This window comes from Phyllobates terribilis, unplaced genomic scaffold (genome assembly GCF_046119375.1).
Source record: "Phyllobates terribilis strain yellow unplaced genomic scaffold, ASM4611937v1 Scaffold_5__5_contigs__length_657084704, whole genome shotgun sequence".
Lineage (NCBI taxonomy): Eukaryota > Metazoa > Chordata > Amphibia > Anura > Dendrobatidae > Phyllobates > Phyllobates terribilis.
In genome coordinates, this window is record NW_027362765.1 from 231,050,748 (window position 1) to 231,074,163 (window position 23,416).

The 23,416-nt window shown below is 44.9% G+C and overlaps 1 protein-coding gene across 4 annotated transcripts in view; it reads left to right on the plus strand.

The window, feature by feature from the left end:
* LOC141271075 (membrane-spanning 4-domains subfamily A member 4A-like) overlaps positions 1 to 23,112 on the plus strand; it is a 180,270-nt gene extending 157,158 nt beyond the window's left edge. For all 4 annotated transcript variants that reach the window (XM_073681179.1, XM_073681178.1, XM_073681177.1 and 1 more), the window contains exon 7: positions 21,890 to 23,112. In XM_073681179.1, the coding sequence (XP_073537280.1) occupies positions 21,890 to 22,033 (144 nt within the window). In that variant the 3' untranslated portion in view covers positions 22,034 to 23,112. The remainder of the gene's footprint in view (positions 1 to 21,889) is intronic.
* The last annotated feature ends 304 nt before the right edge of the window (positions 23,113 to 23,416 follow it).

Consider the following 23,416-nt stretch of genomic DNA (forward strand, 5'->3'; position numbering starts at 1 on the left):
AGGTTTATTGTACTAACAGAAAATGTGCAATCTGCATTCAAACTAAATTTGACAGGTGCATAAGTATGGGCACCCTTATCATTTTCTTGTTTTAAATACTCCTACCTACTTTTTACTGACTTACTAAAGCACTTTTTTTGGTTTTGTAACCTCATTGAGCTTTGAACTTCATAGCCAGGTGTATGCAATCATGAGAAAAGCTACTTAAAGTGGCCACTTGCAAGTTGTTCTCCTGTTTGAATCTCCTCTGAAGAGTGGCATCATGGGCTCCTCAAAACAACTGTCAAATGATCTGAAAACAAAGATTATTCAACATAGTTGTTCAGGGGAAGGATACAAAAAGCTGTCTCAGCGATTTAACCTGTCAGTTTCCACTGTGAGGAACATAGTAAGGAAATGGAAGAACACAGGGACAGTTCTTGTTAAGGCCAGAAGTGGCAGGCCAAGAAAAACATCAGAAAGGCAGAGAAGAAGAATGGTGAGATCAGTCAAGGACAATCCTCAGACCACCTCCAGAAAGCTGCAGCATCAACTTGCTGCAGATGGTGTCACTGACTGTGCATCGGTCAACTATACAACGCACTTTGCACAAGGAGAAGCTGTATGGGAGGGTGTTGCGAAAGAAGCCGTTTCTGCAAGCACGCCACAAACAGAGTCGGCTGAGGTATGCAAAAGCACATTTGGAGAAGCCAATTTCTTTTTTGGAAGAAGGTCCTGTGGACTGATGAAACCAAGATTGAGTTGTTTGGTCATACAAAAAGGCGTTATGCATGGCAGCAAAAAAACACAGCATTCCAAGAAAAACACTTGCTACCCACAGTAATATTTGGTGGAGGTTCCATCATGCTTTGGGGCTGTGTGGCCAATGCCGGCACCAGGAATCTTGTTAAAGTTGAGGGACGCATGGATTCCACTCAGTATCAGCAGATTCTTGACAATAATGTTCAAGAATCAGTGATGAAGTTGAAGTTACGCAGGGGATGGAATCTTTCAGCAAGACAATGATCCAAAACACCGCTCCAAATCTACTCAGGCATTCATGCAGAGGAACAATTACAATGTTCTGGAAAGGCCATCCCAGTCCCCAGATCTGAATATCATTGAACATATGTGGGATCATTTGAAGAGGGCTGTCCATGCTTGGCGACCATCAAACTTAACTGAACTGGAATTGTTTTGTAAAGAGGAATGGTCAAAAATACCTTCATCCAGGATCCACGAAATCATTAAAAGCTACAGGAAGCGACTAGAGGCTGTTATTTTTGCAAAAGGAGGATCTACTAAATATTAATGTCACTTTTCTGGTGAGGTGCCCATACTTATGCACCTGTCAAATTTTGTTTGAATGCAGATTGCACATTTTCTGTTAGTACAATAAACCTCATTTCAAGGCAGAAACATTACTGTGTCCAACAGTTATTACATATATCAAACTGAAATAGCTGTTGCAAAAACACCAATTTTTATAAAACATTAAGCTTAAGATTAATAGGGGTGCCCAAACTTTTTCATATAACTGTATATATATATATATATATATCTATCTATGTATTTATATACTGTATATATAGCAAAAGAATGCAGCAGCACTCCATATGGCCAAGATACGTCTTAACAATGAAAATAATGAAAATATTAAATCTAAACTGTTTTGCTTAGCAACAAGTACTTACAAACAATGAAGGTTTTTATCGCATAAATTGGCCAATTCATGTGTGCCCATCAACCACGGCAAGGTAACCTCCCCCTGATGGGTAACTACTCTGCCTAACATGCCACTTTTGGGCAACAAGCCTACAACTAAACGGACAAACATGTCTTCTTCTGGGCTAAAAACACCTACATTTAAAGGGCTAGCTGAGCTGTTTGTACAACACGTATCTTGACCATATGGAGTGCTGCTGCATTCTTTTGATATATTTCATAGTTACGGCAGCTGGCACCAGTTCACACTAGGAGGTGCTGGTTAGGTTTCTCTGGTTTGTATATATATATATACAGTACAGACCAAAAGTTTGGACACACCTCCTCATTTAAAGATTTTTCTGTATTTTCATGACTATGAAAATTGTACATTCACACTGAAGGCATCAAAACTATGAATTAACTCATGTGGAATTATATACTTAACAAAAAAGTGTGAAACAACTGAAAATATGTCTTATATTCTAGGTTCTTCAAAGTAGCCACCTTTTCCTTTGATGACTGCTTTGCACTCTCTTGGCATTCTCTTGATGAGCTTCAAGAGGTAGTCACCGGAAATGGTCTTCCTACAATTTTGAAGGAGTTCCCAGAGATGCTTAGCACTTGTTGGCCCTTTTGCCTTCACTCTGCGGTCCAGCTCACCCCAAACCATCTCAATTGGGTTCAGGTCTGGTGACTGTGGAGGCCAGGTCATCTAGCGTAGCACCCCATCACTCTCCGTCTTTGTCAAATAGCCCATACACAACCTGGAGGTGTGTTTGGGGTCATTGTCCTGTTGAAAAATAAATGATGGTCCAACTAATGGTCCAACTGATGTCACAGTCATGTGACCAGTCACCTGAGGGGGAGGTACATGGTCAGCCAAAACACATCCTGGACCATTACCGTAATGCCGCAAGTAGCTGCATTACACAGGCCAAAAAGGTTAAGAAACAGTTTTTCCTGCATAATCACTTGTATATAAGGCTAAATAAACCAGAGAAACTAAAAAATATCCCTTTTAGGTGTTTGTTCACACATACTGTTGTAGCTTTTTTTCGCCTTTTATAATTGTGAGGGCCCTGACTTATACATTTTGTAGGTCCCGCTGTCATACATCATTTTTAGTTCGCTATTCCCCAGCACTTTACAAGCACAGCTAGAACGTACTAGTAGATATGTTTATCTTTGACCTGAGAGGCCTCTGGTGGCTCTGTAACATGCGTTTTGGAGGGACAGCTGTTACTTAGACATTTGCGCGGTCCCTCCATCATTGACACTCAGATAGTGGAATACAAATTCAATAGCAGTTTACAATGTGCCCATTGTAGCGTTGGGCTTGACCCTCTTCCTCCTCCACAACCATGTGATACTGCGGCCCTAAATTCAAATGTTCAGAGGCCATGCAGTAGGCGGGAAAGCTGAGTTTTGTGAGAGCCCTCGTGTGGCCCTGTAATTTGAAGTGCCCTCCTCTAGAAATTTTGGAGGTGCCTCTTGTGTACATTTGGGAGTGCTCTCACTTATTCATATTGTAGGGCCCTCACTCTATTATTTAACTCATTAAAGGGCAGAGACTATAGAGAAAAAGGCCAAGGGACATGGAGTACTAGAAGGTAAAAGTGAGTGCGGCCTGCGATCCTCAGGTTTGGCTTAACTCTGTGAACCGGAAAAATAAAGCTGCACTAGTCAACTGGATGACGAGCTCAAATATATCACTTGTACAAGTCAATGGACAAAGGATATATGGTACCCCCCTCCAAGATGGGTTTGAGAAGCTTCTCCAAATGGCTCAGAGATTTTGGTTGTCAATATTCCCCAGATTATATAGGAAGAGAAGACTTCTTGATACTGTACTACTTGGTCCAGTGCAGAATGTGCATAGTATTTCCAAATATTACTTCTGGGGGCTGTATCATAGGTGTCATAGGTGCAGGAAGATTCCATGACAAGGGCCTCCCTTGACAAACATTATTTACGATGGAGTACTGTAGTAGTTGTGGCCCTCAATTCAAGTTTTCAGAGGGCCATCAGTCGGTCATCAACAGTCAGTGTAAATTTCTTTCGAATATGTATCCCCTATCTCAGTCACAATGTGGCACAAGACAGGCATGCTTTTTTGCCAAATAGGGTGACTGACTGTACATTTCTATTGAATATGTATCCCTATCTCAGTCACAATGTGGCACAACCTGGCCTCCAATGACAAATATTAGTTTGGTAGGACCACTGTACATTCCAGATTTGTTCACTGCACAATGTGCATAGGGTTTGTAAAAATTAGCCCTATGGGCTGAGTCATGGTTGACGCAGGAAGCCACCATCTCAAGGGCCTCCAATCACAAATAGTTAGGTTGGAGTAGGAATATTGTCCTGGTTTGTCCACTGCACAGTGTGCATACGGTTTGTAAAAATTAGCCCTATGGGCTGAGTCATGGTTGACGAAGGAAGGAAACGGATTTTTATGGGAAGGGGGTGACGTTAACAGCAGTAGCATGAATCTGCATTTTTGGTGAATTTAGGTTGGCTTGCTGTCATTTGGAGGGATTACAAACTGTGGAGATATCCAGTCCTTGTTGAATTTAATCAGAGTAAGTCTGTCTGCATTTTCCGTGGAGAGGCGTGTGCGCCTATCAGTGATGATTGCCCCAGCGGAACTGAAAACACTCTCTAACACTACTCTAGTAGCCGGGCAGGCCAGCACCTCCAAGGCATATAAGGAGAGGTTGTGCCAAGTGTTCAGCTCAGACACCCAATAATTAAAAGGAACTGAAGTGTCAGAAAGGACGCATGTATGGTCTCTTAAGTACCCCTTGACCATGTTCTGCAACTTATCCCTCCTTGGCATTGTTACAGGCACAAATAGCCCCTGCTGTTGTAGTTGTTTGTTGAAAATTGCCCAATTTGTGCACATTTTCCCCCACCTCTGTTGGAACTGGTGTTCGTGTCTCTCCCCATTATCCTTTGGTGTTGAAAAGAGACGGTACCTCTGCCACCAGCATTGTCTGAGGGTGATGTTTTCAGTAACTGATCTACAACAGCCCTCTTGAACGATTCCATTGTAAAACTGTTTGGTGACTCCAAAAGGAGTGAAGGAAATTTCTCCTTGTACCGTGGATCGAGAAAGGTGGCCAACCAGTATAGGTTGTTGGATAAAATGTGTATCATGCGAGGGTCTTGCCACAGACACTTACACATGAACTGTGCCATGTGGGCCAAGCTGCAAAAAGGCAAATGTTCTATGTCCCCAACATTAGAAGCAGTACCCATCCTCTCCTCACGCTGACTAGCCTCCTCCTCCTCCTCCACCTCCTCCTCTCCGCCCATCCAGGCTGGACAGACATAAAGCTTGGGTTGGGTGTCCCCTCTGTAGTATTATGAGTCCCCTCAGTAGCACAGAAAAACAAGTTGTCTCAGAATGTTGCCTCAGAATATTGGCTGGACTGGGTAGTATCACCCATTTGGAAATCTGCCTCCATACCAACATGCTGGGCACTCAAAGCTTCCTGATTGTTTCAAGAGACACAGCAGCGGGATGGTTATGCTGATAATAGCCTGATCACCACTCAGGAGATTAGTGCAGTACTTAAAGTTCTCAAGAACCTCACAAATGTCAGCGATCCACACCCAATCGACAGTTGTTATGTGTGGTGGCTGACTCTCAGTCTGACGTCCATTTTGAAGCTGGTATTCAGCTACTGCCCTCTGCTGTTCAATAATCCTCGCCAACATATGATAGGTTGAGTTCCACCTCGTGGGCAGGTTATAAATGAGTCGGTAACTTGGCAAATTCAAGCGCTTTTGCAGCGCTGTAAGAGCAGCAAAAGCGGTAGAGGAATGGCGGAAATGGGCGCTAATATGGTGCACCTTCTCAAGTAGGTACGGCAAGTCACGGTAAGTTTTCAGAAATTTCTGAACAACTAGGTTCAGCACGTGAGCCATGCACGGCACGTGTACCAGCTTGCCAACCTTTAAAGCCGCCACCAGGTTACGCCCATTATCGCAGACGACCAGACCAGGTAGGAGGTGCAGCAGGGAGAGCCACTGATCAGTCTGATGTTTTAAAGCTTGCCAAAGCTCTGCTGCAGTGTGTGCTTTCTGACCTGAACAGATCAGCTTCAGCAGAGCGTGTTGCCGCTTTGCCAATGCGCTGCTGCACAGGTCCCAGCTTGGCAATGATGGGGAGGGTAATTCAGCAGAGGATGAGGAGCAGGAGGAGGGGAGAGAGGGAGTGGAATATGAAGAGGCAGAAACCCTGACAGAAGTTGGGCCTGCATATCTTGGCGTGGGTAGGATGTGTGATGTTCCAGCTTGCACCTATGTCCCACCCTCCCACCAGGTTTCCCCAGTGTGCCGTGACAGAGATGTATCGTCCCTGTCCACAACAACTTGTCCAGGTGTCTATTGTTAGGTGGACCCTCCCAGTTACGGCGTTGGTGAGAGCACGGTCCAGATTGTTTAACACGTGCTTGTGTAACGCAGGGACAGCACACCAGGCAAAATAGTGGCGGCTGGGAACACTGTATCGTGGGGCAGCCACAGCCAAGAGATCACAGAAAGACTGTGTTCTCACAAGCCTAAACGGCAACATCTCCACAGCTAGCAATTTGGCAATGTGCGAGTTTAGTATATGGGCCTGTGGGTGCATGGTTGGGTATTTACACTTTCTTTCCAAGCTCTCAGGCACGGACAATTGGACGCTTCGCTGGGACATGGAAGTGGATGTGGCTGCTGTTTGTTGTGTGTGAGCAGCCACAGCTTGTGGGCAGGAGGTATGAGCGCCTGCTTCCTGAACAGCAGATTCTGAAGGACATAGCCCAGATGACATGGCATTGGTTTGACCCGCAGATGCAGATTTGGTACCCTGGTGTTCCGCCCACCTACTGGGGTGCTTGGCTGCCATGTGGTTTTGCATACTGGTGGTGCTCAGGTTGCCTTTGCCCTGGCCTCTGCTCAACTTGGTATGGCCGATGCTACAGACTACAATGTTTTTCTCTGAAGGACTTTCAGAAAATAAATTCCACACAGCAGCTGAACGCCCCCTTGCCCTGACTTGGCGCACAGCGGTGGTGCTCTTGGGAACAGTAGACCCAGTTCTCACAATGGGCAAACCACGACCCCTTGGTGCCTGTGTTGGTGCTACATATCAATCTTCCTCTGTGTTGTTGTCATGGTTATGCATGCCAATAGTCCAGGTCGGATCAGTGGACTCATCATCGACCACCTCGTCTTCCAGCTCATCCTCCTTCTCAGTTGACATTGTAGGCTGACCTGATGGCAACTGTGTCTCATCATCATCAGCCTCCACCTCTGGAGAAATGACATTCCTCCAAGTGGCTTTCTTCTGGCCGTAGGTCCTCAAATACTTAAGCATCAAAGCACACCACCTCCTCTTGTCCCTCTTCAATGCTGCACTGTGATAGGCCAGAGCCAACCAAAGGATACGTACCAAGCAGAGTGGCCAAGCTTGGGGGCATATGTCTCCTGTGACTGATGATGGCGGGAGGAAGGAGAACCAGCTTCAGGATTGGATGGGCCAGCGTTCTGTGTATCCACAGTAGACTGTGTGGTCGTGGAAGATTTGTTGCTGCTTGGCAAATGCGTAGAGGCCTTGTCTGCTATCCAAGACAAAATCTGCTCTCGCTCTTCTGGCTTTCACACACGTTTACGTTGCAGACCGGGAAATTTTTCCAGGAACATAGTGAATGCATCAAGCTTCTTCTGACCTGACACATACTGAGTGCCTTCTCACGCACACCACGTCCATGTCCCTTAACAACAGGCTTTTTTGGCATTTTGGGTTTTGTTGACAGATTTTCAGATGCTGATGGCACAAGCCAAGCTAGATGTCACACACAAAATAGTGGGTAAAATGGCCTGGTGCATGCTTGGTAGCAGGCAGTAGGAAATGTTTGGACTACTGCTTTGCATAGTGTACTAAACGCCTTTTTAAGTGGACTAATGTGGACAGAATGCAGGCTGTCACCCCAAAACAGTGAATATGGGCTGGTGCGTGCTTTGTAGCAGGCAGTAGGAAATGTTTGGACTACTACTTTGCATTAGGCACTAACCACCTTTTTTAAGTGGACTAATGTGGACAGCAGAAGCCAGGCTCTGACCCCTAAAACAGTGGGGAAATTAGACGGGTGCTTTTTAAAAAAAAAAAGGCAGCACAAAATGTTACTACTCTGTGTGTGTGGCGCCCTGCTGTGCATTGGTGCCACAGATCGCAGAGGGGTGCATGGACGGACTTCTCCACAAGAGGCCCTCATAGCATTCACACACCTCCACCTTCCACCTCAGACCAGCAGAGGGAGCCCGTTTGGGATACAAAAAGGGAAGGTGGAGCTAGGCAGTTCAGTCTGGAGTAGCAGTCTAGAGTCTACAGTCTGTGAGAAGGTCAGTCTGTTAGAAGGTCAGTCTGTTGAGAGGAGCTACTGCAGAAGCTAGCCTGCAGTGGAGCTCAGTCAGTTCAGTCCAGACTCAGAGAGCTCGAGTTAGTGAGCCTAGGGCGTGCCGATGCCAAAAGAGCGGTGAAGAGTAGCGAGGCCTACTGCCCGTGTGAAGCCTAGAGAGGGCCCCGAGCGTGGCTGAAGGCGAGTGGAGTAAGCAAGCAACATAGGGGGCAGAGGAGCTTAACCAGCTCACCCCGAAACCATTTACCGGACACCGGGTCCACGTCTGCAGGGATTCCTTACATCCAGCAGAAAAAACCGGAACCCCTGGCAAACTATATGCCCCAGGAACACCAAAAGCTGATTACGTACCAGGGTCAGGAGTCACGGAGGCCCAAGAGACCAGGGAGTGTGATCTCCAACAGAAGGCCCTACCACCAGGTCAGCAGGTGCAAGACAGAGACCAAGTTAGGCCTAGCTCCAGGCAGGTCAGAAACTTATCAAGGAAAGGCAAGGAACAGGAGGCCCCACACCCGCTCACTGGGGAGAGTCCTGATATGCGCCCTTCACCCTGAAGTACCCTGGACCGTGCCAGAAACACCACCAGTAAAGGTACTGAAGTGAACTGTTGTGTGTGTGCCTATTCTTCCTCTGACCCAGCTGGGTCCCCTCTGTCCTGCATCCCTACACTTACGCTGCCCTGAGGCCCCGCTCCACCTGTGGGGATCCGCACCAACTAAGCAGCTTGAACACCGGCCTCAGAGGACTGTCGCAGCGCTGGTGATCCTCACCAGACACCACAGGTGGCGTCACGACCATTCCCCTATCCCATATAACTTCCCCCTTCTTTTAAGAGCGACCCCAGGGTACGGGCCCAGGAGCCGACCACTGCGACATCCCCCAAGGTCAGGCAACAACAAGGCCCGGGCGCCGAGTCGTCCCCATCCCCTGGGCGCGTCATCTCCTGGAAAAATATTGCTTTGACTCTGACAAGAGCTGTTTTAAGATGGACACTGGAAGAACACTTTAACCTCTCCCTACCTAATACACAATCTCTCCCTCCCTGTACTCTGACTTTGTTGTGTGTCTTCAGCTCTGAAAAGAGCTATTTTTTGGTGGTATTATGGAGCTAGTGAGCGGCTCCTTTAAACACTGAACTAGTATACACTGCACGTAGCCCTTACAAGGGCTTTTGTTTGATCAAGAGGCCTAAACACTCTCCCTAGCAGCTCAGCGATCTCTCCCTATGCTTGTAGAACGCAGGCTCCGGACACAATGTGCACAAAATGGCGTCGGCAGGGCTTAAATAGACCCTATGATGCTGGGCAGCCAGCCAATCACAGTAATGCCACAACCAAGATGTCTGCGGCATTACTGTGATTGGTTAAGAAGCCCAGCATGTTTAGTGGCTGCAAAGGAGGCGCCAAAACTGCAAAGCGGGACATCCGAATATAGCGAGGCGAGTACACAAATACTCGCAATATAACGAGTAACCCGAATTCCGTACTATCCGTGCGAATAGTAACGAATACACTAGCTCATCACTAAAAAGCACTCCCAAAGTATGATGTTTGCCACACCATGCTTCATGGTTGGGACGGTGTTCTTTGGGTTGTACTCATCCTTCTTCCTCCAAACACGGCGTGTGGAGTTGATACCAAAAAGTTCTATTTTGGTCTCATCTGACCATATGATCTTCTCCCATGTCTCTTCTAAATCATCCAGATGGTCATTGGCAAACTTCAAATGGGCCTGGACATGTGCTGGCGTGAGCAGGGGGACCTTGTGTGCCCTGCAGGATTTTAATCCATGACGGCGTAGTGTGTTACTAACAGTAATGTTTGAGACTGTGGTCCCAGCTCTCTTCAGGTCATTAACCAGATCCTCCTGTGTAGTTCTGGACTGATTCCTGACCTTTCTCAGAATCCTTACCCCACGAGGCGAGATCTTGCATGGAACCCCAGATCAGGGAAGATTGACAGTCATCTTGTGTTTCTTCCATTTTCTAATAATTGTGCCAACAGTTATCGCCTTCTCATCAAGCTGCTTGCCTATTGTCTTGTAACCAATCCTAGGCTGGTGCAGGTCTACAATTTTGTCCCAGGTGTGAATAGATAGCTCTTTGGTCTTGGCAATGGTGGAGAGGTTGGAACGTGATTGATTGTGTGGACAGGTGTCTTTTATACAGGTAACAAGTTCAAACAGGTGCAATTAATACAGGTAATTAGTACAGAGTAGGAGGGCTTCTTAAGGAAAAACTAACAGGTCTGTGAGAGGCAGAATTCTTGCTAGTTGGTAGGTAATTAAATACTTATTTCATGCAACAAAATGCAATATAATTATGTAAAAATCATACAATGCGATTTTCTGTTTGTTTGTTTTTTTAGATTCTGTCTCTCACAGTTGAAGTGTACCTACAATAAAAATTACAGACCTCTCCATTCTTTGTAGGTTGCAAAATTGGCAGTGTATCAGATACTTGTTTTCCCCACTGTATATAAAATTCTATATATATATATATATACACACACGCACAAATATACAGTGGGCGAAATAATTATGGAGCAAGTCACCAATTTTCAAGTAAATATATTTCTAAAGGTGCTATTGACATGAAATTCTCACAGATGACGGTAACAACCCATCCAGTCCACACAGGCAAAGGATTCAAACCATAGATGTTCATAAATTAAGTTATGTGTAATAATGAGAAATGAAACAGGAAAAAAGTATTGAACACGCTTACTGAAATTTATTTAATACTTCATACAATAGCCTTTGTTGGTGATGACAGCTTAAAGACGCCTCCTGTATGGAGAAACTAGTCACATGCATTGCTCGGGTGTGATTTTGGCCCATTCTTCCATACAAACACTCTTCAAATCCTGAAGGATCGGTGGGCTCCTTCTATGAACTGAGATTTGCTTCCTTACACAAATTTTCTATTGGATTCAGGTCAGGTGATTGGCTGGGCCATTCTAGCAGCTTTATTGTCTTTCTCTGAAACTAATTGAGAGTTTCCTTGGCTGTGTGTTTGGGTCATTGTATTACTGAAATGTCCAACCTCGTTTCATCTTCATCATCCTGGTAAATGGAGCATATTTTTATCAAGAATGTCTCAGTACATTTGTCAATTCATCTTTCCATCAATTACATGAAGATTGCCAGTGCCATATGCAATCCCCCTCTTCACACTATGCCCTCCATGCTGCCCTCTCCTAACTGTGCCCACGTCTCACACTGTCCCCCTTCACAGTATGATGGCAGCTGCTCATACAGTATGATCACCACAGCCCCCCAAACACACTGTGATGTCCACCACAGCCTCCCACATAGCGTGATATCCACCACTGACCCCATACAGTATGGTTACCACAGCCTTCCATTTACTGTAGTTTGATGTCCCCCACAGCTGCCCATAAAGTATGATGTCCACCACAGCCGCCATATATAGTATAATGACCACCGACCACCAGACGACAGTTCCCACAACTGTAGCACGTTTATCCAGCCCAGTTGGCAACCGATCTCCACACTCCATAGGCCATTCATCCGGGGCTTCAGGACTGCAGCCTAGATCCTATCCCATTGACGTCATTCCACCAACTCTCTCACTAAACATGTGGCTTCTTTTCCTCCCTCCCTAGGATCAGCCCTCTGAGTGGGTAGAAGTGTTCACACCCTCCCCCTTAAACAATTGCTTTTACCTGAAAGAATGAAGAATATTCCAGCAGCTCTTTACCTAAATCTGCATTTGAGACCCATTGTGGTGATGGCTCTGCTGTGTCTACTGTCCCCGTCCACACAATGGGGCTAGTGGCTGGGAGACAATGGAATGATTGCTTTCATTAATTACCAATCTTGGGTCTGGCCTTATGCATGCTTACTGTAACTGAATGGAAGCATTGATTCCTGAGGCTGAACTGAGGAGCAAACAAATTACTATTAAAAGACAGTAAGCAAATCTCTAATAAAAAATAACAAGTAAATCACTAATAAAACACAATAATATGATCGACGGAACCGGTGATCCGTGTTGAAAAAAGTCTGCATCCCTTAGAGCCATGAACTCCACTCTACGTCCATTGGTCCAGTAGTCTCAGAACAAGACAAGCTCTTCACACTACCTATCTTATGTCCTAAGTCCTAACCTACAGTATGTCTATACTATCCTATACTGTGCACTACTAACATTATACATTACTACACATTACATAGGCAAACATCTCATGACACAATATATACAAAAGACGTAGAACGTAATTTACACTACAATACAATGCGATTGGTGTCTTCAGGGATAGGAACGTGACAGTCCAGTCCACAACCCCTTACAAATAGCACAGCCATCATCTGCTGGCAATAAAGCAACTTTTGAGCCTGCTTCAAAGACCGGAACCTGACATTGGACATATCAGTACATCCAAAGTCAGGAAGGGGTAAATACATTTTTTTTAAAAGACTTTATTTTTGTAAAATATTTATAAAAGCTGTACTCATTGCTCCAAACCCCATTGCTCCAGTACAGGGTTTCCATCAGGACAGAGAGCAATTATGTCACATTATTTTCCTGCCTGACGGCTGAGGCCTGTGGTTTGATCTTATTATGACATCTGGACCAATGAGGCTTCTGAATCTTGAGTGCTTGTCTAAGTTTTTAACAAATTAATCTATTGTGGACCATCTGCAAAATGTATTCGTTTTTCCTTATTGGTTCCATGCAAGTAGTACTTTGGTGTTAATTTCCTGTGTAGGTAATGCTAGTATTGTTGTAAATTTGATGAAAAGTATTTTGACAACAGAACTAACAGAGTAATCTCTAAATATATTGATCAAATATTTACACTAAGGAAAATAATATTAATTTTGCATATAATCCAGACAAAAATACACTGCTCAAAAAATTAAAGGGAACACTTACACAACACAATGTAACTCCAAGTCTGTGAAATCTACCTGTCCAGTTATGAAGCAACACTGATTGTGAATCACTTTCTCCTGCTGTTGTGCAAATGGAACAGACAACTGGTAGAAATGATAGGCAATTAGCAAGATACCCCCTACAAAGGAGTGGTTCTGCAGGTGGTGACCACAGACCATTTCTCTGTTCTCATCCTTTTTGCCTGTTGTTTTGGTCACTTTTTCATGTTGCCATTGCTCTCACCCCTAGAGATACAGTAGCATGAGGCGGTGTCTACAGTACAACCCACATAAGTTGCTCAGGTAGTGCAGTTCATCCAGGATGGCACATCAGTGCGAGCTGTGGCAAGAAGGGTAGCTGTGTCTGTCAGCACAGTGTCCAGAGCATGGAGCAGATACCAGGAGATGTGGAGGGGGCCATAGAAGGGCAACAACCCAGCAGCAGCACCGCTACCTCCTCCTTTGTGCAAGGAGGAAGAGGAGGAGCACTGCCAGAGCCCTGCAAAATGACCTCCATCAGGCCACAAATGTGCATGTGTCTGCACAAACGGTTAGAAGCCGACTCCATGAGGGTGGTATGAGGGCCCACCGTCCACAGATGGGGGTTGTGCTCACAGCCCAACACCGTGCAGGACGCTTGCCATTTGCCACAGAACACCAGGATTGGCAAAGTCGCCACTGGCGCCCTGTGCTCTTCACAGATGAAAGCAGGTTCACACTGAGCACATGTGACAGACGTGACAGAGTCTGGAGACGCCATGGAGAGCCATCTGCTGCCTGCAACATCCTTCAGTTTGGCAGTGGGTCAGCAATGGTATGGGGTGGCATTTCTTTGGAGGGCCGCACAGCCCTCCATGTGTTCGCCAAAGGTAGCCTGACTGCCATTAGGTACCGAGATGAGATCCTCAGACCCCTTGTGAGATCATATGCTGGTACGGTTGGCCCTGGGTTCCTCCTAATGCAGGACAATGCCAGACCTCATGTGGCTGGAGTGTGTCAGCAGTTCCTGCGAGATGAAGGCATTGAAGCTATGGACTGGCCCGCCCCTTCCCTAGACCTGAATCTGATTGAGCACATCTGGGACATCATGTCTCGCTCCATCCACCAACGTCACGTTGCACCACAGACTGTCCAGGAGTTGGCGGATGCTTTAGTACAGGTCTGGGAGGAGATCCCACAGGAGACCATCCGCAACCTCATCAGGAGCATGCCCAGGCATTGTAGGGAGATCATACAGGCACGTGGAGGTCACACACACACCTGAGCCTCATTTTGACTTGTTTTAAGGACAGTACATCAAAGTTGGATCAGCCTGTAGTGTGTTTTTCCACTTTAATCCAGGCCTCCATTGGTTAATAAATTTGATTTCCATTGATGATTTGTGTGTGATTTTGTTGTCAGCACATTCAACTTTGTACAGAACAAAGTATTCAATGAGAATATTTCATTCATTCAAATCTAGGATGTGTTATTTTAGTGTTCCCTTTATTTTTTTGTGCAGTGTAATTCTTAAAGCGTAACTGTCGTTTTAATTTTCATCCCATAAATCAATAGCATACATGAAAATAAGCAGTTTTGTAATATATCTTATCAGAGAAATTGGTTTCTTTCTCTGCCAGAATTGATCATTATCAAAATTCTCATTTCTGAGGTAAAATCTGTATTCAGTGAAGACAGACTTTCCCATTACTGAGATAGGAGATATCAGCTGGTACTGATACACTTCTATGTAGAGGAGAGGAGGGAGGAGCTAGAGGCAGAGCTCCTCCCCCTTCCTCCCCCTCCTATCTATATAGAATCTTATCAGTAGCAGCTGAGCTGCCATCTCCTATCTCAGTAATGGGAAAGTCTGTCTTCACTGTATACAGATTTTACCTCAGAATTGCGAATTTTGATAATGACTGATCAATTCTGGCAGAGAAAGAAGCAGATTTTTATTATCAGATATATTACAAAGTTGCATATTTTCATGTGTACTATTGATTTATGAAATAAAAATTAAAACGATGGTTACTCTTTAACCCCTTAATGAGAAATAAGAGTCAATGAGGTAATTCCAGGGGATGGGAGAAGCCATGACCAATACAGAGGTACTGAGAGACTACAGACATTACAGGCGGCATGTTTTTTAGAAACAGCATATCCTCTGAGAAACCATTTGAACTCAACAAAGATATACAGTGCCCACGTTGTGTATTGGCCACAGCATTAGCTTCCACGCTGTATAATGACTCTCACACTGTTTGAGGGTCCCCCATACTTCATGATGCACCCACAGTCCCACCACACATTTAAATAAAATAAAAAAACACCCTATACTCAACTAATCTAGGATCTTGACGACTCCACCCCACAAAGCACTGGCAGACCAAAGCGCTGTCATCGCAAGCAGAGGACATCAGAGTCCTGGAGTGGCGCGGTGAAGTCACCATGCCGAGATTCTGAAGTCCTGTGCTTACATCGGAGCATAATCTGCTGTTCTGTAGAGCCTATGCTTAAAGCGACCTGCTATCTACAGAACAGAGAGCAGTAGTGCAGAGAGATCATGTTTCCCTGCTCTACTGCAGACCTTAACTATATCTGTGTTGTGCACACTGATATGGTTAACAGTGTCAGTAGCTCCAGGTGGGCACCTGTGATCACGGGGCCCATGGCGACCATACCATCTGCCTTCCCTAAAGCTACAATAGTGGAAAGACGATATGACCAATACAGAGGTACTGATAGACAACATACATTACAGGGGGCACGTTTTTTAGAACCAGCATATCCGCTGAGAAAGCGTCTGAACTCAACAAAGATATAAAGTGCCATGATAGGTTCCTTTTAAGTAAAACATGTGTTACGACAGTCAGGGACAGGCATCTAAATACTATACTATACTTGCATAGTCAGGCACAGGTTTACATTTCCAGGTATCACACATAGACTCACATATTATAATTATCTGCTTTTGAGCATTGACATCAGATTCTGAAAAGCGAGCAGCATCTATAATATACTTACCTTGTAATGTCTTCACATCCTGTTCCTTCCAGATGTGTCTGGATCCCAGAATTCCAAGTGGCGGAAGTTTGTCGACCGCCATATTGGGACACCCAAGTGATGGGTGTCTCAATATGGAAACCGCTGGTGGTACCAGCCTCTTGCGCGGTACCACCAGAGGAACATTGTCGCGAACACGCTATACACGCCGCTGCCGGGATCAGCCGAATGATTCACTGACCGCCGCCATCTTTGTACAGGAGGAGCACATGCACAGTTTTAATGTGACCGCCGCTATCTGCCTGCACAAAGATGGCGGCGGTCTGATTTACTGCGCCTGCACGAATTCCGCGCATAACACAGGGGGAGGGGTGAGTGCAAATAGGAAAGAGAGGACACACAGGGCGGAGACAGCTCAAACGAGAGAACATATGAGGGAAGAAGACAGCACAGGGGTGAAGAGAGAGAGCAGACAAGGGGGAGAGCACATGGGGTACACAGGTCAAAGAAGAGATCACATGAGAGGAGAAGACAGCAAATGGAGGAGAGAGAAAGCGCACAGGGGGGAGAGAGACAGAGCACAGGGAGGAGACAGCTCAAATGGGACAGCACATGAGGGGAGAACACACCACAGGAAGGAGAGAGACAGCAGACAAGGGGGATAGCACATGAGGTAGACAGGTCAAAGAAGAGAGCACAGACGGGAGAAGTCAGCACATGGGGGGAAAGAGAGAGTGGATAGGTGGGTGAGCACATGGGGGGGGGGGATTCTCAACGCTGCAAAGCCTGCCCCCATCGTGACATTACCGTCCTCCCAATGAGATAGCATTGGGCCTCCATCTAGTCTTTAACCACTTCGCACCAGAGCCTGTTTTTGCCTTCATGACCGGGCCAATTTTTTCAATTCTGACCACTGTCACTTTATGAGGTAATTACTCTGGAACGCTTCAACGGATGCCGCTGATTCTGAGTTTGTTTTTTCGTGACATATTGTACTTCATGATAGTGGTAAAATTTCTTCGATATCACTTGCATTTATTTGTGAAAAAATTGGAAATTTGGCGAAAATTTTGCAATTTTCAAACTTTGAATTTTCATGCCCTTTAATCAGAGAGATATGTCACACAAAATAGTTAATAAATAATATTTCCCACATGTCTACTTTACATCAGCACAATTTTGGAACCAAAATTTTTTTTTGTTAGGAAGCTATAAGGGTTAAAAGTTGACCAGCGATTTCTCATTTTTACAACAAAATTTACAAAAACATTTTTTTAGGGACCACATCTTATTTGAAGCGACTTTGAGGAGCCTTTATGACAGAAAATACCCAAACGTGATACCATTCTAAAAACTGCACCCCTCAAGGTGCTCAAAACCACATTCAAGAAGTTTATTAACCCTTCAGGTGCTTCACAGGAATTTTTGGAATGTGGAAGAAAACAATGAACATTTAACTTTTTTTCACAAAACTTCTACTTTGACCTCAAATTTTTAATTTTCACAAGGGCAGCCAGAAAAAATGGACCCCAAAATGTGTTGTGCAATTTCTCCTGAGCACGCTGATACCCCATATGTGGTGCAAAGCCACTGTTTGGGCGCACGGCATGGCTTGGAAGGTAAGGAGCGCCATTTGACTTTTGTAATGGAAATTTGGCTGGAATCGATAGCGGACGCCATGTTGCATTTGGAGAGCCCCTGAGGTGCCTAAACAGAGGAAACCCCCAACAAGTGACCCCATTTTGGAAACTAGACCCCTCAAGGAACTTATCTAGATGTGTGGTGAGCACCTTGAACCCCCAGGGGCTTCACAGAATTTTATAATGTTGAAGTGTGAAAATAAAAAAACACATTTTAACACAAAACTGCTACTTTAGCCTCAAATTTTTAATTTTCACAAGGGCAGTCAGAAAAAATGGACCCCAAAATGTGTTGTGCAATTTCTCCTGAGCACGCTGATACCCCATATGTGGTGCAAAGCCACTGTTTGGGCGCACGGCATCGCTTGGAATGTAAGGAGCGCCATTTGACTTTTGGAATGAAAATTTGACTGGAATCGATAGCGGACACCATGTTGCATTTGGAGAGCCCCTGAGGTGCCTAAACAGAGGAAACCCCCAACAAGTGACCCCATTTTGGAAACTAGACCCCTCAAGGAACTTATCTAGATGTGTGGTGAGCACCTTGAACACCCAGGGGCTTCACAGAATTTTATAATGTTGAAGTGTGAAAATAAAAAACAAATTTTTAACACAAAACTGCTACTTTAGCCTCAAATTTTTAATTTTCACAAGGGCAGCCAGAAAAAATGGACCCCAAAATGTGTTGTGCAATTTCTCCTGAGCACGCTGATACCCCATATGTGGTGCAAAACCACTGTTTGGGCACACGGCATGGCTCGGAAGGTAAGGAGCGCCATTTGACTTTTGGAATGGAAATTTGACTGGAATGGATAGCGGACGCCATGTTGCATTTGGAGAGCCCCTGAGGTGCCTAAACAGAGGAAACCCACAACAAGTGACCGAATTTTACAATCTACTCCTCTGTATAAATTAATCTAGTGGTGGGAAAATAAGTAGATAGGTAAATGGTCACTAAACCCATAGATGAATTCCCACAGAGGTGTCATTTCTATAATGGGGTCACTTCAGGGGGGATTATGCTGATCTGGCACTTTTCAGAGTACCAGAGCTAAAGAATCCCCCCTGAAGTGACCCCATTTTGGAAATGACACCCCTCTGGGAATTCATCTATGGGTTTAGTGACCATTTTAACTCAATGGATGATTTCCAGAAACAAGCACGCAATGGAAGGTTTAGATTCTGGAGAACCCCCCCCTGGAAATTAAGTGAGCTCTACTCGAATGTGTCATTCACTAAATGAACCAAATGTTTGAATGACATATTGGGATACATTTTTACAGTTTAAAAACGTGGTTCTGTGTGGAAGATTTTAAAGCAGTCAGTGACGCATAAGGCTGGCAATGATGGGCATTGTGGGCAATAGTAGCGGGTATCACGCCTCATTCCTCTCTTAGTACATACACGACATCTTTTCTGGGGGTTCCTTCTTGTTTCCGTTGCTGGAATAAGTGCAATAAAATGTCACTCAGTGAGTCTTTTCACATCCTCAGATTCTAATGGATGAGCGGGGCTAACACTTTGAAAGACAAGATTTTCAATTACCTTTTCTTGATAATCAAGAAAAGGATCTGAATTTCCTGCTTTTTTGTACAACACAAAAGAATTGTATGTGGCCACCTGAAACAAATAAATAACCAACTTTTTATACCAGGTATAGGACTTTCTTGATACCTGGTATGGCTGTAGAACCTGGTCTGCAAGGTCCACACCCCCCATGTGTTTGTTGTAGTCAATGACTGACACAGGTTTTTGCTTCGGAGTGGTGGATCCTAGTTCTACAGTGGCCCTTGAGGCATCTGTGTGGATCGAGCTGAGGACAAAAATATCCCTCTTATCCCTATATTTCAGGGCAAGCAGCTCTCCGTTGCGTACAGCCCCTGACTGCCCCTTTTGAAACTTTTGGTTGACCAATGGTTGTGGAAACCCCTGACGGTTTTTACGGATGGTCCCACAAGCCCCGATGTTGTGTTCAACCAGACTTTTAAATAGGGGTATGCTGGTGTAATAATTGTCCACATATAGATTGTAGCCTTTTTGAAAAAATGGACTTATCAGCTCCCAAACAATTTTTCCAGATGTCCCCAGATAAGTAGGGCATCCTGGTGGGTTTAGTTGGCTATCTTTCCCCTCATACATGCGGAAAGTGGATGTATATCCGGTTGAACTTTCGCACATTTTATAGATCTTTATTCCAAACCTTGCCCTTTTAGATGGGATAAATTGCTTGAGGTGCAGTCTTCCTTTAAATTTTACAAGGGACTCATCTATAGAAATATTTTGTGTTGGGGTGTAGAGGCTTAAGAATTTTTCTGACAAATTTTCAATGATGGGTCTAATTTTATATAACCTGTCATGTTCTGGGGCATTTCTGGGCAGGCATTGACTATTGTCGTTAAAATGCCAAAACCGCATGAGCATTTCATAACGGGTCCTAGGCAGAACGACTGAAAACATAGGGGTGGCTTGAACAGGGTGGTTGGACCAGTAGGATCGAATGCTCGGTTTTTTAACAAGCCCCATGGCAAATGTAAGTCCTAAAAAAAATTTTATTTCCGGGACATTAGTTGGTGTCCATAAATTTGCCCTAGCATAGTAACATCGGGGATTCTGGCTTATGAATTGGGATGCATATAAATTTGTTTGCACGACAATATGCTCTAGCAAGCTGTCTGTAAAAAACAAATAAAAAAAATGAATTGGTCCAAAATCTTCCACCTCCACATTTATACCAGGAATGGCGTTGAAATCAGGGCTGAATGGAGCAGCCGAATCCGAAGCCTCCCATCTGGGAAATGCTAGATCATGTGGCAAAGCCCCTTGTACACTGGCGTGTGTCAATTCACTAGTAGCAGGGACAGCACTTGTACTGGGCAGTGTTCCCTGATTTGGAGACGTTTCTCCAGTAGCGCTACTTGCCCCTATTGCTGTACTGGTCCTTGGGCTTGAGGATGGAACAGAATCACTGCTCATTTCTGAGCTCTCAGTGTCGCCGCTACTAAAGCCCTCAAAATCCATATCTCCATCTGAGATTGCACTGTCATCAGTGTCAGAACATAGCAGGGCATACACCTCTTCTGCGGTATAAGTCTGACGGGCTATTTTATTTTTATATTTTTTGACTGGACTGAACGGACCGGACTGAACGGACCGGACTGAACGGACCGGACTGAAAGGATGGGACCGGACTGGACTGACCGGACTGGACTGACCGGACTGATCTGACAGGACTGACTGATCTGACAGGACTGACTGACTGACAGGACTGACTGATCTGACAGGACTGACTGACTGACGACTGACTGACTGACTGATCTGACAGGACTGACTGACTGATCTGACAGGACTGACTGACTGACAGATCTGCAGGACTGACAGATCTGACAGGACTGACTGATCTGACAGGACTGACTGATTTGACAGGACTGACTGACTGATCTGACAGGACTGACTGACTGATCTGACAGGACTGATTAACCCTAACTCTTACTTTCTTTTTTATTTTATTTTTTTCACTTTTACTGTGGCAAGGCTGACAGCTCTTGTCACAGTATTTCTCCTCTGCTCTCTCACTGAGATCGGAGGAGAAACAGTGTATTTATCAGGCAGATCGCCCGGGAAAGTTTGTTGCTAAAACAAACTTCCCTGGTGATCTCTCTGATTGGCTGGTGTGACGCTGACATCATCGAGACCTGAGCCAATCAGGTCTCGATGATGTCAGAGGTCACAGCACCGGGATCCCCGCCGCTGGCAGGTATGTGGGGGGTCCCGATCGCCGACCACCGGCTGTCACTATCTTTTAAATGCCGTGATCCCTATGGATCGCGGCATCTAGAAGATAGGAACAGGTTAAAATCATGGGGACCTGATCCAATCAGGTCCCCATGATGCCACATGTCAGAGCTATCGCTCTGAACCGGTACCACCCACCGTTTTTAAACGTCGGTCCCCATGATGCCACATGTCAGAGCTATCGCTCTGAACCGGGACCACCCACCGTTTTTAAACGTCGGCGCTGCACAGAGCCCAGGCAGCGCCGACGTTTATGTACAGTGGGCGGTCGGGAACCGGTTAATATATGTCTACGCATTTACACTTACTATGCCTACAAATATTGGAAACCTAGTCTGCTTAAATCACAAGTTGTAAATATGATTCCTTTATCACATCCCAAAATGTTTACCCCACAAAATTAGAAACCCAGAAAAGTTACTTGTTTACTTTACGTTCCTCATGTTTTACTGTCTTTTCTGTTTTCTCTGACTGTAGGTGTTTATGGTGCAAAATGATGTTCTGGTTTCCACAAATCCTTCTACAGTTCCAGCCCCATTTCCAGGATATGCTCAACCATTAGCACCTGAAAATGCTCCACCACGTTATGTGTTCCATGAAGTCAAAGCTAGACCAATGTAACAATTTCAGAAAATTCACTTTATCAAGACACTGCCAATCAGTTTAAATAATCTCTACGAATTAAACAAATTTATCCTATCTGTTAACTTGGAATTGGTATTTAATTAATATGGAGAGAGCTGAATTTGAAGTTTACACAACTTCTTAAAATTGGTTCAAAAGTTGTGATATTAGATAAGTGATATAATCCTAAAACCATTGAGTAATATCTATAATATACTAACCTTGTAATGTCTTCACATCCGATTCCGTCCAGATGTGTCCGGATCCCAGAATTCCAAGCGCCCGAAGTTTGTCGACCGCCATATATGGAAACCGCTGGTGGTACCAGCCTCTTGCACGGTACCACCAGTGGAACACCGTCGCGAACACGCTGCACGCGCCGCCGGGATCAGCCGAATGATTCACTGACCGCCGCCATCTCTGTAAAGGGGGAGCGCATGCGCAGTTTTAATGAGACCGCCGCTATCTGCCTGCACAAAGATGGCGGCTGTCTGATTTACTGCGCCTGCGCGGAAGAGGAAGCACAGGGGAGAGAGCAGACAAGGGGGATAGCACATGGGGTACACAGGTCAAAGAAGAGATCACATGAGAGGAGCGCACAGGGGTAGAGAGACAGAGCACATGGGGGAGACTGCTCAAATGGGACAGCACATGAGGGGAGAACACAGCACAGGAAGGAGAGAGACAGCAGACAAGGGGGATAGCACATGGGGTAGACAGGTCAAAGAAGAGAGCACAGACGGGAGAAGTCAGCAGATGGGGGAAAGAGAGAGTGGATAGGTGGGTGAGCACATGGGAGGGAGGGATTCTCAACGCTGAAAAGCCTGCCCCCATCGTGACATTACCGCCCTCCCGATGCGATAGCATCCGGCCTCCATCTTGTCTTATATATCCATTTTCAAGACTTATCAGAAATAAAGATAATTTGTCAATTTTTATGATCACATGAATTGTTTTAATTATCTTCTACATCTGCTACATTTTTATCACCATTTGTGGTTTTGTGATTTTTTTATACATTTATCTAAGTGGTTTTTCCATTATCTAATAAATTCCTAAAGTTGTAATAACCCGCAGAGCTGCGCACGTGTATGATTGCTGTACTTGATAGAAATGTAAAAGAATCATTTTTCCTTGGAGCTCATGTTATTACTATTATTATTCTGTTTCACTGTTTTTATTAAGTTTAAAAAAACATGGAAAACAACATAGGGACGCAAGAGTATAAAATAGTTGATAATACGCGTGACATAAAAACAGTGCACTCAAAGATAACAATCCTGACCAAAATAGTAGACACTAGACAATGTTCTAGAGTTGTATAAAATAAAAAATGTACTGGAGTAAGATTTCTCAAGCAAAGTACGCCACGGCTTGTCA